Raw genomic sequence first — 18,076 nt, 5'->3', positions numbered from 1 at the left:
GGGAGGAGCTCCCGGCCTCTCGGAGCACCTGCTCCTGCCTCCCTCATGGCTGGTTTCTCTGGCTCCCCCGGACCAGGCCCTTCAGTCACCAAGCCCTGCCCCCAGCGGGCAGGAGGCCCCAGTGCCAGCCCCTGTGTGGTTGCCGCGGTCTTTTCCGGCATTCCCCACGTGGTCTCTGGGCATGTCACCACTGCTGTGCTTCCCTCCGAGCATACTGACTGCCCTCCAGGGGTCCTGTCTGCCCCCCAAAAGACTCTCCATCCCCAGCAGGAGGAATCCCCAGCCCCCGCTCTTCTCTGAGAAGCCAGTCAAGGGAGAAAGGAAAAGTCCTCTAGGCCACAGCCCCGTTTCATTCGCCATTCAAACAGCAGTTTCTCCAACGACGCCTTTATCAACCAGGTTCTCTGCTTGTCACCTGACCAGGATCCTCCTGGCAGACCCAGCCCACCATCCCCTTGCTCTGGCCCAGAGACCCCGCCTCCCTCCTTCCCTCCCCGCCAGAAGTGCCTGCTCTGTGCTAGACGTGGGGGCACCTGTTCACGTGTCCCCCGCATCCATGAGAAAATGGGATGCTAAAGCGGGCCCGAAACCTAACCGACACAGAATAACACCCAAAGACCGGGCAGTGGAGTCAGACAACGTCAGACTAAAAACTGATAAACCAGAGTACCATCGCTGACAGAGTTAAATTCCACCTGGAAAGCAGTGACGGGCACCTTGCACCTGCCAGGATGGCTACCTTCAGAAAACCAGAAAACGACACATCTTGGTGAGCATGTGGACAAGTTGGAACGCTTGAGCATTGCTGACGGAATGCAGAATGGTGCCCTTGCCGTGGGAACCAGGATGGCAGTTCCGGGAAAGTAGAGTAAACACAGAACTACCATCTGAGCCAGCAACCCCACTTCCAGGCAGACACACAAAAGATGTGAAAGCAGGGTCTCGAACAGATACGTGCACACGCGTGTTCACAGCGGCACGACTCGTGACAGTCAGACGCCGGGAGCCACACAGGTGTCCAACAGATGAACAGATAAAAATGCAGCCTATCTATACTTTTTTTTTTTTTTAAATATTTGAGAGAGAGAAAGAGAGAGAGAGAGAACAAGCGGGAGAGGGGCAGAGAGAGAGAAGGAGACACAGAATCGGAAGCAGGCTCCAGGCTCTGAGCTGTCGGCCCAGAGCCCGACGTGGGGCTCAAACTCATGAGCCGCAAGATCATGACCTGAGCCGAAGTGGGACACTTAATTGACTGAGCCATCCAGGCGCCCTAATTCATCCTTGAAAAGGAAGGAAATCCTGCCATATGCTGCTGGTGGGTGAATCCCGAAGATATCAGGCTCAGTGAAACAAGCCAGCCACAAAAAGACAGTACTGTATGAGTTCGCTCCTATGAAGTACACATTCCTAGGGACAGAAAGCAGATGGCGGGGGGTGGGGCAGGGGGTGTTCGTGTTTATGAAGAGTTAGCGTTTAGTGGCAGAGTTACAGTCTGGGAAGACGAGAAAGTTCCGGAGATGGATGATGAGGATGGCTGCCCGACAACGTGAACGTACTTTGTGCCACAGAACCTTTACACGGGTAAGGTGGTAAATCTTATGTTATGTATGTGTATTTTTTTATTTTTAAAGTTTATTTAGTTTTGAGACAGAGAGAGACAGAGCATGAATGGCGGAGGGTCAGGGAGAGAAGGAGACACAGAATCTGAAACAGAAACCAAAAAACCTGAGCAGTTGGGATTTTTAAAAAACTTGCTTCCAAAGAATTCAGAGGCTAAGGAGGAAACTGAAGCCACACACACGGAAAATCTAGAAAATATTAACAACGGCCACAAGACAGACACTTGGGGAAGGCGGCCAAGAGGCCCAGCAGAGAATGGACTGGACAAGTTTCACTGCTAAGAAGAAAAGCAAACGGGTTCAGCATTTGAGGAGAAAGAACTGGTCTGCTGGGGGTGGGGCTGGGGGACAGATGACAGAGATCCAGCGTGTCCACGTCCATCAAGGAACAACGCGAAACCTTCAGTTCACGAATCGGGCCGAAAAAGGGCAAATGTCCACAGGCACAAGTAGAAAAATAAGATAATTGTCTGTATCGTTACACGTTGGATAAAATGGACAAGTTCAGGGGCGCCTGGGTGGCGCAGTCGGTTAAGCGTCCGACTTCAGCCAGGTCACGATCTCGCGGTCCGCGAGTTCGAGCCCCGCGTCGGGCTCTGGGCTGATGGCTCAGAGCCTGGAGCCTGTTTCCGATTCTGTGTCTCCCTCTCTCTCTGCCACTCCCCCGTTCATGCTCTGTCTCTCTCTGTCCCAAAAATAAAATAAAACGTTGAAAAAAAAAATTAAAAAAAAAAAATGGACAAGTTCACAGAAAATGTGACACAGGGTCCTTGCCGTGAGAAACAGGAAACCCAGGCGGACCCATACCCATGAGAGTCTGCTCTCTTCAGCCCTGAAGGGGCTCCACCCAGATGGTTTTCTGGGTGGAAATGGGGGTCCTCAGCTCTTGGGGGATGTCTCTCATTCGCGCCTCGCAAACAGACGGAAAGGATGGAAGTTCTCGCACGTCTTTTGGGAAGAGAACCCAGTGCCACTAACGCCACGCACCGAAGCCACCTGACCTAGCGATGACGGAGCAAAACACAAGACGAGCAGCGGTCGGCAGACTCCTGGGTCTGCACGGGCACCTGGGGAGACCCCGTTTGTCCCAGAAAGGCTCGAGACTCGCATGGCAGACCTCCTCTCCACCTGTGCCCCCCTCTCCGTGGCGCCAGCAGCCCCCCCCCCCCCCCCCCCCCGGCCACAGAGAGCTCCCAACTCCTCCCGCTGTTAGTGTGGTTGCAGTTAGTGGTTCTTCCTTCACATCAAGAAAACAGAGCTCCCACATGGAAAGAAGGCTCGTTCTCCTTCCTTCCTCCCCCGCTCACCCAGCTGAGATAACATGACATAAAAAGCATCTTGCTCCCGAAGGAGAAAGACCGAAGGTTTGGGACGCTGCTGGCGGAAGAGACACCGTCCCGCCAGTGGGAGCAGAAAACAAAGTGAAGGGTCCCCGAGACGATCTCATGACGTGTCTGAAAAAGTCAAGGGGGAGAAGGACGGAAACAAAGCCAGAAGACAGCCCTGCCAGACACCGAGGGCGGGGAGAGAGGCCAACCAACCACACCACAAAGGTACGAGAAGGAGCCTAGAGGACAGCAGCGGCCAGTTAGAAAATAAATAGGGGAGGGGAGCCCGTTTGCAGTAATTGCTAGGAACCCGCGGGGGAAACGGGGTCCTGCTGGAGGGGGGAGGTACTGAGTGCGGCTTCCTAACCAGCTGGTCTTGATGTGAATCCTCCCCGATCAGTCAATAAATCAGAGCAACCGCCATTCAAACCCCAAGAGCCACTTAGCTAGAAAATGGGCAGACGGCCCAGGTGGACCAGAGATCTGCATATTTGAAACCAGGGTGCCCGAGAGGGAACCTGAGGTCGGCAGGCTCTCTGGCTGACCCCGGCTGACCCCTCTCTCAGGGGCCCCACGGATGCTGCCCCTGTCAAAGTGCCCAGTGGCACCCTGCAGCCACATCTGTCTCCTCTCCGTGGCCTTGACTGCTAGTCCCCGGCCAGCACCTGTCTTCATCCCTTCTGTCTGTGCTTCGCACACCTTCCCGACTGTGATGTTACCCCTGATGTCTCTCCCGGCCGTACCTCTCTTCTGGGCCCTGCGCTTGTGTGGACACCGGCCTACCTGCCATTGTCCCTTACTGTCCAAGGGGACAGCTAGCCCAACGTGGCTGCTGTGACTGGGGCTCCCAGCTTCAGCAAATAAAAATACAGGACGTCCAAGTAAATGTGAATGTCAGCTAAGCATGAGTATTTAGAAGTATGGCTCGAGACAGGCTTATACTAAAACGGTCGGTCGTTTATCTGCAGTCTGAATTTAAGTGGGGGCCATGCGTCCTCCCCGCCAGCCCCGCGGTGGACCCCCACCCTCCGCCTCTGCCAGGTGCCTGGCAGCTCCCGATGCCTCCCTGCTTCCTTGCGGCCCACACCCAAACCCACGGCGCGTCCCTCACTCCTGCCACCTCAAACCTCCGGCTGCACCCCCATCCCGCCAGCCCTCGACGGTCCCTGCCTCCAACCCGCTGTAGCACAGCAGCCCACGGCTCTCCCAAACCACTTAAGACGCTTCAGGCTTCCCCACTGCCCTGGGATGAAATCTGGACGGCTTACCCTGGTCCACAGGCTCGGGTCCTCCTCGAGCGCCCGCCTTGCTCAAAGCCCTCCTCTTGCCACACTTCAGCCATCAAGGCTTCCGGAAAGTTCCAAGATTCAGGCCTCTGCATAACCACCCTGGGGATCTGGAGGGCTCTTCCAAAACTGCTCAGGGCTCGGGAGAAGGGCCCCCACCTCCAGCTCTACCCCCATGGCTTATTTCCTTTCACGCAAAGAGCACTGTTTATGTGTTTACACGGAAGGGCTTCTCAGACTCGGCCCCATAGACGTTGGTGCTGGGCCATTCTTGCGGGGGTGAGGGGCTGTCCAAAGCTGAACAGGGCAGCCTCCAGCAGTGGGTTACCTACTAGAACCCCTTTCCTGTCATGACACAACACGACCCACTTGAGCTACAGGACACATAGGAGTTTCCAGGAGAAACGGTTTCGCTCTCCTATCTGTCCACCCAGCCAGCAGCCATCTTTCCTCTGACCATCACACCCATGGAATCTTCTAGAGGCAATAAACACACACACAAACAGAGAAAGCCAACCTTGGGTATCAGTGCCACCAGGTTTCTGTTTAAGTGATTATGCCTTCTAGACCTCTTCCCTCTGTGACATGCGGTTTTGCTTCGTGATACGTGAACTGCTTGAATTCTAGTTGATCACGGGTCAGAGTATGTGACAATATGGCGGTCATCGGTATGCAATTCTTTCCCTGGGCCAATTGCTGCCTTTTGCCCTCCCAGGCACGTGTGGCTCAGGAAGACTCCTTCCTGGTGGGCCTTGTGGGCACAGGAGGTGCAAAGCCCGGGAGAGCACGGTGGGTGCTAGCCAGGTCCCCTGCACCCCAGCCCCTGTGAGTGACCCAGTGGGAGGATGGTTGCCCACCCCAGGGGTGGCGGGAGGGGCAGCCGGGGAAGGCTTCCCAGAGGCAGGCAGACATCTGGAAGGGGGGCCGTGCAGCTGGGGGGCAGGAGGCAAGCAAGGCCAGGCGGGAGAGGTCCCAGAATCCACTGTGGGGACCGCCCATGGCAGGGAGGGCGGCATCAGAGGACCAAATAAAGGAGGCAGCACGAGGCCTGATGAGGAACAAAGAAGCGAGGCCTCTTCCCCCCACGGCCTGGGTGGTGCGTCTCCGGGTGGGGGTGGGGGGCGCTCCCGGGGGGGGTGCTTACATGCTTCAGATGATGATGGAAGTGAGGTCCTTCCGTGGCAAGGAAAATACTGAAATAAAACAATCTTCGGGGGAAAAAAAATCTTCTCCACGGACAACAATCACTTCATTATGTTAAGGTGAATACAATCCTGTTTAGGTCGGGAGCCCTCCTGGGCCGCTGTGCTGACATAACCGTCCTCACTGAGAGCCCGTGAGTTCTCCAGAACGTCACTCAGCGGCGGGGGTCATCCTGTCACGGAGGGAGGCAGGTCTGGTGACCAGGCCGCCTCACCGGGGGGCTCTGTGTGTGAGGGGGGCGGGCATCCCCTCTCTCAGCATCACCTGTCTCTCTGGCGTGCAGAGGCAGGCGGGCACGGGGCCTCCTCCGCCCGGCTCCCCTCTCCCCTTCCCACTCCTGCTCTCCTCCTCCCTGCCACACACCCTCAGGATGCCTTCCCTGAGGCCTGGGAGAGAAGAGGCTCCGGCGGGGTTTCCAAGCCCTCAGAGCCCACTGCTGCCTGCCGTGCAGCAGGCACCTGTCCGTCCGTGTTGTCATGGTCCCCCCACCCGCGGCTCACAGGATGGGATGTGACAGCCGGGCTCGGAGATCCAGCCGAGGGGGGGGAGCCCGCTTTTCCCACGGCTCCAGCAGGAAACGGATTGTTCAGCCAGGGTCCCCTGCCCTCCCTGGGGCAATCCTGGCGGACAGGCCGGAGTCGGGGCCCAGAGAGGGGAGAGCCCCCCCATGCCGGGTGGGCCTGGCCTCGGGAAGGAAGGGCTCTGCCCGCCCCAGGGCTGGGGACGCTGGCAGCCAAACCTGGGGGCTCCACTCTTGGGGGCTCAGCGCTGGCATTCACACCACAAGCGGCAACCACATCACACGCTCTGCCAGACCCACATTTTAACTGAGGAGAAACTGTGGAATCGGCTTATTCTGGGCGGCGGGGGGGGGGGGGGTGGGGGTTGGAATCTGGAGGAACAGAACCAGCTATTTGCCATAAGGAAGGACTCCACCGAAAACATTCCCTTGGCAGGAGGCTCACTACGACTTGCAGCGTGGGTACAAGCTCTCTCAACAGCTCTGGCCTGGGCCTGACCGTAACGTGCCTACGGGAGGGAGACAAAAATCCAGAAATTTCTCTCCCTGCGGTTAAATACCCAGGGAGAGTAAACAAACACGCCGAGTTGATTAGCAAACAAGAATCCTTCAGCTTTGGATTCCAGGGTTAGAACTGTCTCCAGACTGAAACCAGCACCACAATCTAAAGTAGACACATTTATTGTATTTCCTGCGACATCCCAGTCAGTCCCAAACATTTATACGTGTATTTACATAGAGCCATATATTTCAATAAATACGGCAGCCTTGCAAGAAAACCCTCAATGCCCCCCACCCCCACCCCCGCCTCCCTGCACACCAGGGAGGGCACCTGCTTCCCAGGTCAGGTGACAGACAAGCAAGTCACTGAAGACGGCATCAGCCAGCACACCGGGTGAGGGCGGGCTCACAGATACAGGGGTTTCCAACAAACACAGCCATCCCAGAATAACCCTGGCTCCTCTGGAAACGTCCTTCTCTCCTGATTGATGAAAAACTTTTCAGTGGCTATACTTAAAATTTACAAAATGCATGCGGTCATACCAGTCTTCTGTAAACAAGAGCGTATACACCAAGTCCAGGCTTACAACAGCTTGGTTATAAAACTGTTACGGTTAAGTTCTTGAGCCTATGGACTAGCATACTTAAAAAAAAAAAAAGAAAGAAATTCCACATTGCTATTTTGGGCAGCAAAATCTGCATCACCAAGGGAGATCTGGCTACTGCTATAATTTGGGAAGAAAACACTGCGGGCTCCGTAATTCTACTAATTACTGCTGGGCTCCAGTGACGTTAATTTACTGATAACCTCGTAAAGCGGCGTTTATTTGGAAAATAAAGATACAAACATTAGCCAGACCACTCAAAATAATGTTAAGATTACAGGACTTTGAACTTCCAGAACATGTATTACTTTCTTGGTAAACACGGAAAGACGTTACATGTGATCCTGACAATAGTGTTTATTTACACAGGCTTTAGGGGGTGCAGCTTCTGGACAGCAGTGAGGACATTTAGTCAGTTGCCTTAAAAGAAAAGAGACACAACCCGGCTTCCTGCCTTGTTAGCAGGGACACGTTCATTTCTTAGGAAACTGAAGCAGTAAGTTCCATGTCAAGCCAAATGGATCCCAACACAAAAGGGTAGAATAATACTGTAAGATTTTGCTTTACACAGAACCTCGGCCAAGACACTTTAAGAGGCAAGATCAGTTTTCAGATTACATTGCAGGGAAGCAGATGCTATGGGTTTTAATAAATGCGAGAGATTCCTCCGCCAGCCTGCAACCACCAGGCTCCTGCCGCGTCCCTAAGCCCCTCTCCTCCAGGTGGCCTGGGCCACCTCCGCCGACAAGCCTCACTGCCCCCAGCTGCTGCCCCCCCCCTACATAATCAGGGCAGCGGTCATCCCTCATCAGGACTCGCACTCAGGTGCTCCCCACCAACATCACCTGTTCTGGGGAAAGACCACAAGTACCAGGGCAGTAGCCGCCGGCCGTGCATCTCCGGGCCGCTGGATTCTTCCGCTTAAGTGCCCTGTATTTAGTTTTTCTTAAAAAGTAACTACATGAAGTGAGTCCAGTGGCTAAAGCAGTTTAGCAAGGTTTCTTAGCATTGACAGGGAAGTCATGAGGACAACTTCAAGGTAAATTATGCTAAGTCTGTGGCGCAGGCTCCTCTAGTCCCTGGGTTTGTTTTATAATCTCTCCCCAAACAGAAAGCTGAGTATGCTCTGCCTCCCCACCGAGAGTCCCTCTTTGAATTTCTAGCACACAGAAGTGCCAAGTTCACAAGCAAACAACAACAAGAAGGTTTGGAAACGTTCCCGAGGAAGAAGGCTGGTCTCATTTTTGCAAAGGACATCCTAGGGAGGTTTACTTGCAAATCAGCAAGTGCTGCATGAGAGAGACAGTCAGAGATTCTCGGTTTTAACTAGTTTCTAGATAAATGGGCCGCGAACCCGGTTCCCGGCGCGGAGGCTGCAAGGTGCCTGCTAACACGCGGAAGCCCGCGCGGGGCCGGCAAGCACAGGTGCGGGGAAGCGAGTTCGCGGGCGCGCGCGGGAAAGGTGCCCGCGCCCCTGCGAGCTCCCGGGGCCCCCAGGCCGCCCCTCTCCCCCCGACCTTCCCCGAGGGACTCCGACCCTACTCACCCAGGAGCAGCCAGAGGCCGCCGAGGCTCCGGGCCATGGCGCGCCGCCGAGCCTGGCCGCCCGCGAGGACTGAGGCGCCGGGGGCGGGAGCGGGGAGCGGCGGCGCGCGCCTGGCCCCGCCCACCGCGGCTCCGGAGGGGGTTGGGGGCGGGGGCGGGCAGGTCGCTGGGGCGCAGAGGGGCGGGCCCGCACCTGCCGGCCGGGCGCGCGGAGGAGGCCGACCCCGCGGCGAGCAGCTCGCCCCGCGCGCTGCGAGCTCGGGGTCCCCGGGACCCTCCGCTGGGACGCGCACGCGGGCTCTCCTGCAGTGTTCGCCCAACACGCTTCCACGCCAGAGAGGGTCTTCTAGACGGGGCACCTCAGGCTCAACCCGGGCACCATCCTCTTCCCCTCCCTGGGTTCCGGGCACTCTTGCCCCGGGGGTCTCCTTTGCGAAAGGTCAAGACCTCCTTTCTGCATCTCGCTCTCCCCCAAGGTGTGGGCACTGCGGATTCTCGGGGGATACAGCCAGTCCCAGGGCTCGGGGAGACGCTTACTAATCCCCAAAGGACACACGGTGAGGAACTGGAATACATGCTGAGACCTGCAGTTTGAGCAATGGCGTGGGCGCAGGGGAGGAGGGACACGTCAGGTATGCGCAAAGGTCCTGGGGTCGGAGGGAACAGGGCTCTTGGGAGGATGGAAAGGAGGCCCCGACGGACCTGCTGCCCGGGATGGATGGGGGGAGGCAGACGCGAGGCTGGGGAGCCTCATCAGACTCTGAACTTGAGTGGAGAGGTGACGGCATTAGACTTGTCTGCCGGCCCGGAGAACTCACACGGGGAGAGGACAAGAAGCTTGGGCATATTCGTTATAGAGGGTGAGAGAAGGGCTCCTTGGGGTACACGGGGGGCGGGAGCGCCGTGGGGAAGGAGATTTTCCCCGCGCAGAGGTGTGAGTAGGACACATGAAAAAGCCGTGCTGGTGGTTATTTTCCCCGCTCAGTGGTTCCGTCTTGTGACAGCCTATTCAAGGAGATCCCCGAGGAACCCAGCAGGTTTGTGCTCACTGCGCGTGGGAGGGAAAGAATCACCCCCTCGAGTGCAGTGGGCACATCTCCGTCGTGGCTGGTTCGTACACCGCGGTACACCGAGCGCCTAGCACAGGTCTGGAGGGAATCTGTTCCCCGGCTACATGAAGGGGAACAGAGCCACCTGCTGTCTGCCCAGAGAACAGGAGGCAGCCGACGGACCCTGTGCTGGCCCATCCATTCTTCTGAACCCAAGCTGGAGGGTGGGGGGAGGGGAGAGCCTCAAGGCCCGCATGCCTACACCTGGGGCACCCCAAGGGTCCTGAGAGTGAGGGGTCTGTGTCAGATGGCGGGGGAGGGCACAAGCTCTCTTGCCTTGTTTAGCCCCTCTTCCTGAACCTGAGGAAGATACACTCTATTGGGTGGCCTGGCCTCCCCACTTTATTCATTTGCTAGGCCTTGGAGTCCCTACTGTGTGCAAGACTGTGCTAGATAAACAGTGCAGGCCCTGCTCTCCAGTCTATCCCGCAGATGCCAGGAACTGTATTGTACATGTGGAGTGTGTCCCATCTGGCTCGGCTGCAGTGTGTCTTGAGGGCTGGCTGGGAGGAGAGGAGGGGCAAGGGCCACCAGAAGGAAGGGGGTGGTGAGGGGCGAGAAGTGGGGCCCCAGCCGGGTTCCATGCACCTGTGCTAGGGGACAGTAGTCACCAGGAGGGCGAAGGGCGTGCATGGCTCTATCAGATGACGATACGGCCGCCCTTCCCGCTCTCGGCTCATGGACCCTCCCTGCGACTTCTCGTTGGGCCCTGTCACCTAAGGCACTGGGGATGCCTGTATCATCGCCAGGCTGACCAGGAGCCGTGTGCCATTTCTCCTCTCCGTGCTCTTACACACACCCCCTAACAGGTGCATGTACCTAAGAGGACAAAGTTTATCTCTCAAGTTCATGGACTTTGGAAGTTCACAATTCCCTTGGGAATGCGTGCATGCGTGCGTGTTACAAACCCTCCAGCACTTTCCCTCCCAGTGGTCTCCATGTCTGCACCTCGGGTCTGGGGAAGAGACATCTAGTAATGACTACAGGCTTCCTCTTCTGCAAGGGTAGGAAAGTGAGCTCTGTCAGCACTTGCCCCATGGCTATGACACACAACGAGCGTTGGCAACTTTGCCCTGGCTAGATCCTGTCTGATGCATCTGGACATCTACGTGGCAGTGAGGAGCACGGGAAATCATTCTTCTCCCCAGGCACCTCCAGCCAGATGGACATTACGTTCAACAGAGGAAGAGGTGAGGCATGGGCAGGTGCTTTGCCGTGTGCACAGCCAGGGTTAAAGACACAACCTAGATGGGTCAACAAGAACTGGTCGACATTACTAAAAATTCAAAATTACCTAAGACTTCTGCTTCCAGCCATGATGAAGTAACAGGGACTGGAGTTACCCTCCCCCCTTAAACTGCAGACTGGACAAAAGCGATGACATGACCGTTGTCGCACTGGAGCACGGGCAGTGCAGGTCTGGGATCCTGGGCAGCAGCAGAACAGGTGAGGAAAGTCGGGACTGCTCACTGCCAGCAGCTTCCAGACCACAGGGCGGGTGGGGAACCCACACAGAGCCTGGCTGGGGTCTCGGAGTCGAGGAGCAAGCTGGGGGGCCAGGGGAGCCCAGGCAGCCAGAGAGGCAGGGCTCCAGAGGACCGGGGAGGACAGCGGCACAGGCGAGGTCTGCACAGAGTTTCTGGAGTCTCAGCCTAATAATGCTGGTCAGCACGTGTATGGAAGCACCCTGCCTGAGGCACAGAAAAGGACAGGTTGGAAGAATCCCCAAGAGCTCACACAGGGCCTGTGATAGCTCCAGTTTTCCACCAATTATAGTGGAAAAACCTCGAGATAAGCAGAACATCAGACAGAGTAATGAGAAGGGTATTGCCTTTAGAGTCAGAAGAAATTATATAGGCTGCCTTGGGGCTGCCCAACAAAGCTTAAAAGCAAGAACTGACAAAAACAAATGATTTCCAAGTAACCACTACATCCCAGAACAAAAACTTAAGAAAAAAAGAAAAGAACAAAGCACCAGAGAGCCAGAGGACAACTGCACGTGGCTGAATGCACGTGCTATCGCAAGTCCCGTCAGGAGTGTGTAAAAACTGTTCGAGAAACCTACCAATTCAAGAACATTGACAAATCCCAAGCACAAGAATCATGAACAAAAATACACCAAGGCACATCACAATCATATTGCTTAAGATTAGTAATAAAGAAGGAGTTTTAAAAGCGACCGGACACAAAACACATTGTGTGCGGAGGGACAGCGTTAAGTCCTGGAAGGAAACAGCAATGACAAGTTCTATGGAGTTTTTCAATAACTTGCTGGTACGAAGGGGGAGACTTTGCCGGTGTCCTCGCCACTAGGCTAGCAATCGAGAGGTTAAGTTTTAGTCGTGATCGGTGATGAGTTAGTGCCCCGGACGTTTCTACACCACGACAACGCAGTTCTGTGGCTGGCTTGCAGCGTACAACTGTTAACCATTAAACAAAAACAGCAGCATCTCGGGGACACTCAGCCTCAGCCTCGTCCAGCTCCAGTTTTTCAAATCCCCCACGGAGTCTCGCTGGTAAAACCAAACAGTTGGGACTTGCAGGCAGCTGAGAACTGCTTGCGTATTTGATTTGCCCAAAAGCTCTCTCCAAAAGCAAGCGAAACAAAAAAGTGAAAAGTCAATTCTGCGCAAAACTACGTCGTCAGCGTCACTAGGAGAGTTTTAGAACTGCAAAAGAACTGAATCAGAGACAAGTCGGCAGATGCCAGCGCGTGACCTCTCTCGCACCCCATCCGACCCGCAGCCACCCCACCTGGGTGAGAGCAGACGTGGCCTGATGAGGAACTGGGGGCAGAAGAGGGGGGCTGGTGAGGCCCTAAGATTAAATCTTAACGTCCAAGATATAAAACATTCAAGAAAGAAAACTTTTAAACATATCCCAATACTACAGAAATTAGTACGAGTCAATCTATCCAGAGCTGCGGCATAAAACCGGGAGGTAAGATTTGACACATGTGAACCAAGGACCCTCTACCCTCTGCGAGACTCTTGTGACAAATGTGTCACATTACCACACGGGAGGGGATCAGGAATAAAAAACACACTTAACTTAGAAAATAATATTTTTGATGGCACACTGAAAGGCTACAAAAAGAACCGTATGCAAATGCTGTACTTCTCACGGGACCCGGTTTGGAAATGCTGTAACGACTTCAGGTGCCCACTAGGACCGAATAAACAGAGGTGTGCCTGTGTCTCTGTGTCCCTGGACCCATAGGTACACACACATTCCCTATTTCCTGGCTCTGTCTGCTGAGAGGGCCCAAGACCATCTCCGACAGCAGTGAGCACGTCGGCCGACCAGATGCTGATTTCTATATAGTAGTCTCCAATAAAGGAAAATGGAGTTTGTCGAAGTGGCTGATTCCAGGGCTGGGCCAGGGCATATACAAGATGAGCCTAAAATAGCCCGTGATGCCAGAAAATAAGTGCTTGAAAAAGGATGGCAGTTTTTAAAAAAAGACACAGGGCCTGACCTGCCGAAGTTCCTAATCACTGAGGGCTCATGTCTCCTACTTCCTTATGGAATAATTTGAGTAAAAAAAAATTAGGAACGATAGTACTGTATAACTCACAGAACAAAATAAACGTCACCGAGTCCACACTGATACAAACAAGTGGATAAATAAATAGGGGAGAAGGACAGCTTTTCCTTGCAGGCAAATTCTAAGTGACAAGTGTGGAAGGAATAAAAGACCTACAAAATCGCCATCAGGCAAACACCACAAGAAAAACTGTTTCAGGTGAGATCCGCTGATGGACGCTGAAACCCATGAGCAAAAGTTTTAAGAGAAACTGGTGTTTTCATACCTCCACAGATTTCCCCCGACCGTGAAGGCAAAACAGTAACTTCGCAGTGGGAAAACCCAGCAGAGCCCACTGGAACCACGAGAGTGTGTGACTTACAAGAGGTAAACCACGTACCCCAGACGGGGCGTTCTGAGGACTCAACACTTCTGTGGAAGCTCTTTTCAAAAACTGCATAACCACAATCTCATTAGGAGAAAACAGCTGATAAACTGTAATTGAGAAGGCATTCGCTAGCCAATCGATACTCATCAAAAGCATCAAGGTCATGAAAGACAAGAGAGTACTTAGGAACCGTCACAGACTAGAGGGGATACTACACTTGATCTTAGCCTAAAGGCTGAGAAGCGATAGACTAAAGGGGGCTAAAAACACCGGACTGGGTCCTGAAACAGAAAAAGAACATTAGGGGCAAAAACTGGTGACACGGGAGTAAGACGCACGGCAGCTGTATCGTGCCAATGTTAGCGTCCCGATTTTGACAAGTTTAGTAGGGTTATGCAAATGATCACTAGTGGAAGCTCAGTGAAGGGCACACGTGACTTACCATCTCTGCAACTTTTCTGTAAGTCTAAGATTGACGCTAAATAAAAAGTTAAACAGCTGTAGACCAAATCCTCAATCTGCACGCTGCTTACATTGCCTGTGTGCGTATGTCCCGGATGTTCTTGGTGAACACCGTAACCACCGCTAATTACTTCAGGAGTGTGTGTGTGAGCGTGTGTACATGTGAGCGTGTGACGGAGTGAGAGACACAGACACAGAGAGAGAGGAAAGCAGGAGCCTCCTGAGCTAGTCAGACCTGAATTCAGTTCTGGAGTTGTCGATTTTCCTTTTTCTGTGCTTTACTTATTAGAGTTGTGTTTTTATCGTTTGTAGTCAAGTGCCCTCTCACTAACATACTAACTTGTGGTCTGCTTCGTTCTAAGAAATACTGAGGCTGGTTATAGCCATTCGCTGAAAAGGAAGAAAATAAATCAAGAAAGTAAACTGAAAATAAAACAGCAAGAGATACAAGAGTGCAGTTACTACCCCAAAGATGCGTCACTGCAGACCGCTAGATGATAGCCCTACCATCAGCGGCAAGCCGCGCCTGACTCGTTCGCTGTTAACGAGTATTGTGTTTTACTTGCCGCCATCCCCAGGAGGGCAGACACTGACATTTTTACACACTAGACGACCGGGGCACAGGGAGATTAACTCGCTTGTCCAAGGCTAAACAGCAAGCAAAACTGGACCAGGAAATCTGAACCCAGAAAACCTGGCTTCAGAGCCTGCATTCTTAAGCAGTACACTACAAGGCTTTCAGCTTCCTGGCAATAAAGGCAAAGGCCTTTATAGCAACCAATATATAGTAAGGATATTCTCTGATCGGTCAGGAGACTGCAACTGTCAACTCTATCATGCTACTATTAAGATATAAGTTCTATATAAATAACAGCAGCTGAGGATTTATATAGCACTCACAGGTCAGACATAACGTTTTTTCCCCCCAACAGTCAAAATTCAGGCAAATACGCAGATCCTGTAAACAATCTTATATTGCTCCTGAAGGTTTCCTAGAGATAACAATTGCAGTGGCATTAGCTTCCTCTTGCTAATGTAAGACATTCCCACACACTTGGTGATTTAAACAATACAAATTTATTATCTTCTGGAGATCAGAGGTCAGACACAGGTCTCACGAGGCTGAAATCAAGATGTCGGCAGGCCTACATTTCTTCTGGAAGCTCTAGGGGACAATCTGTTTCCTCACCTTTTCTAAGTCTAAGAGGCCACACCCCCATTCTTCAGCTCCAGTCCCCTTCTTCCATCTTCAAAGCCAGCAACAGCAGGTAGGGATGCTTCTAGAAATGGCTCTTTCTCTGGTTTTCTCTTTTGCCCACCCAGATAATCCAGCATCATCTTCCAGTCTCAAGGTCAGCTGTGTGGCAATCTTACTTCTGCAACCTGAATCCCCTTTGCCAAGTGACACATTCACATGTTTGGGGGTGAGGACGGACAGTGTGGAGGGTCATTACGCTGCTGACCACAGGAGCTAACACTCTTTAAACATTCTATGTGCCAGGTAAATACTTTGTAATAAGTAACGATGATAACAGTGAAAAAGCTGTAAGTTCATATACACAGAGCGCAGGCTGGAGAACTATTCCTTTAAAAAGAAACTCTTGATTCTACTCAGTTTCTCAGTTACACGTATTATCTCCGTGGACGAGAATTAACACTGGTGTCAGGCAGAGCCGACCGGGAATTTCTGGTCCCACGTTTTGGTGACAGTCTTACAACATGCCAGATCTCTGGTGATCTCCAAGCGTCATTATTTGCATATTCTAGTTGACACGGCTCAAGTGCTCTTTGTTGTTCCAACAATACAGTGGGAACGAAAGGTGACTGTGAGCAGAGGACGCCCACATGATCTGAAGCAGCCCTTTTAGTACAAATGACCATATGAGTCAACACGCTTATTGGCAGCAGTGATCATGTGATCGTGGCTGAAAGCCTTTTTGATCTATGAACGTCATCTGAGCTTTACCTGTAGTTTCTGAACAGAACATCTTTATTTAAAACACCTGACACTTGTAACATCAAGCAACCCTTTCTATATTTTCCCAAACCAAATGTCATAATTTGCTCTGTATTCTAGAAGGGGACTCCGCTTCGTCAAATCATTTTGGAAACAAATGACCTGAGGTAAGCTTCTTAATTGTCACCAGCACGTTGAAAAGAGTATCTGGTCCATGTTTCAACTTTATGCGCTGTTAACTCTGAATGCAGCCTTTTATTTTATTTTTTTTTATTCTTGAATGCAGCCTTTTAATGTAAATGACCACGTGATTTAACATATGGGAAGAAATCTCCACAATTCTCAAGTTCTACTAATTTGATGTATGGCCCAAAGCAATGATTCAAGTTTCATTTAAGAAACCTTTTAATTTTTTTTTTTTTTTTTTTTTTTTTTACATTCTGAAACCTAATTCCTGCTAGACATTTGGGATGATCTGGTGATACCTGGAGACAAATTACTATACAGAATAAACCCCAAATCCCTTAAAAGACAAGAATTTTGAAATCCAGTAGCTTGATGGTCAGCCTTCCCATCCACGTGTTTTCCACACAGACACTACACTGGTAGGCTAATTCGCACGTGGAAAATGCCATCAAACCTGCAGAAAGTATTAAATTTACAGTGGTACTGTAGGTTCTGCCTTTATTAACTACAAATATGTCAAGTATAAATGTTAAATGAGCGGCTTTTAATCAAGGATACCAACTATTGAACACTCTAAACATTTTACACATTTGAAGAAGAGAGTGCATATTTAAATGTTCATTTTAATACTGGTAAAACTGCAACTTTAAACAGTATGTGACCTTCAAAAAGTAATCAAAGAGATGTCCAAGTTATCAGATAAGGCATAACATTAGGCTTTGAAAACTGCCGCAATTCACACTTTAACCACATGTACCAGAACCTATGACAAAACAAAGATGAGCACTGCGGCGACTACATAAGTGCTTTGCCAAGTGCATGTGGCCTCACTCCTCCTCGTGAAAATGGGGAAAATACATCTAAATGTTTTACACTAAAGTCAAAAACACATTAAATGGATCACACCATTAATTTAATTACCTTGGAAGCTGAAAAATAGACACATTCTATATGTCTACAAATTCAAATTCAGTTTATTTAACTGTTATCCTGTGGTCCAATATGAGTCTTAAACTAAAAACTAGAACTAAGAATTTCAGGTGAAGTATATTTTTCATGTACAGAAATCGTTTAATGGACTCTGAAAACAATAAATCTTCTCTTGGTCACTGTTTAAAAAAAATGATTTAACAAAGGTTTTTAAAATAGACATGACCATTTTTTCTAATCCAAAATGTGTAGCTTGAAGTCTCTAAGTAACAAGCTGAAATATAAAGTTTACGAACATTAAAAATTTTCTTTCTAATACAGAGAAGACCTTAATATTGTAGCAACAACAGCTGCTAGATTTTAAGGGAAGGCTGTAAAGCAGGATATTATTACACAGCGAAATCCACTTACTGAGCCTATTTAATCCCACAGTCTTGCCACTACCACAGTGTTTTTCCTAGGTGTTGTAGAACATTCTCTGTAGGAGGGAACTCCTGCTTTCCAAGGAAATTCTATATAGGGCAAGAAAAGAAGAGAGAAATAAACAATAAAACATCTGGATTACGCCAAATCCGATATTCCAGAGCAGTACAGACAGTAGCCCCCCCCCCCCCCCCCCAATCTGCAGTCTCACTTCCCGAGGTTTCATTACCAGTGGTCAAGTGTGGTCAACCACGGGCCAGGAGCAGAGGATGCTCCTGAAGCCCTGCCAGGTCAGTGGCAGCCTCATGCTACGTCCCAGTGCCTAGGTCACTCACCTCCCTCCATCTCATCACATGGGCATTTTACCGTCTCGTCATCACAAGAAGGCTAGGTACAGGGTAAGATAATTTGAGAGGAGGACCACATTTATATAACCTTCATTACACCATACTGTTATAATTGTTTTATTATTAGATTGTTGTTAATCT

At 51.5% G+C, this 18,076-nt stretch overlaps 2 protein-coding genes and 1 pseudogene across 9 annotated transcripts in view; all 3 read right to left on the bottom strand.

The window, feature by feature from the left end:
- RAMP1 (receptor activity modifying protein 1) overlaps positions 1–8,756 on the bottom strand; it is a 46,937-nt gene extending 38,181 nt beyond the window's left edge. The window contains exon 1 of one of the 4 annotated variants that reach the window (XM_045034683.1): positions 8,609–8,756. In XM_045034683.1, coding sequence (XP_044890618.1) covers positions 8,609–8,645 — 37 coding nt within the window. In that variant the 5' untranslated portion in view covers positions 8,646–8,756. Of the gene's footprint in view, positions 1–4,215; positions 4,819–5,377; positions 5,599–8,608 lie in introns of those variants that run through there. The other 3 variants (XM_023259915.2, XM_045034681.1, XM_045034682.1) reach the window with 3 other exon arrangements.
- Positions 8,757–13,699: 4,943 nt separating this feature from the next.
- LOC111561986 lies at positions 13,700–13,877 on the bottom strand (annotated as a pseudogene).
- Positions 13,878–17,191: 3,314 nt separating this feature from the next.
- RBM44 (RNA binding motif protein 44) overlaps positions 17,192–18,076 on the bottom strand; it is a 45,693-nt gene continuing 44,808 nt past the window's right edge. For all 5 annotated transcript variants that reach the window (XM_023259911.2, XM_023259912.2, XM_045034679.1 and 2 more), the window contains one exon: positions 17,192–17,677. The gene's annotated coding sequence lies outside the window, so the exon portion shown is untranslated. The remainder of the gene's footprint in view (positions 17,678–18,076) is intronic.

This window comes from Felis catus, chromosome C1 (assembly GCF_018350175.1).
Source record: "Felis catus isolate Fca126 chromosome C1, F.catus_Fca126_mat1.0, whole genome shotgun sequence".
Lineage (NCBI taxonomy): Eukaryota > Metazoa > Chordata > Mammalia > Carnivora > Felidae > Felis > Felis catus.
This window is presented reverse-complemented; position numbering and strand designations above follow the sequence as displayed.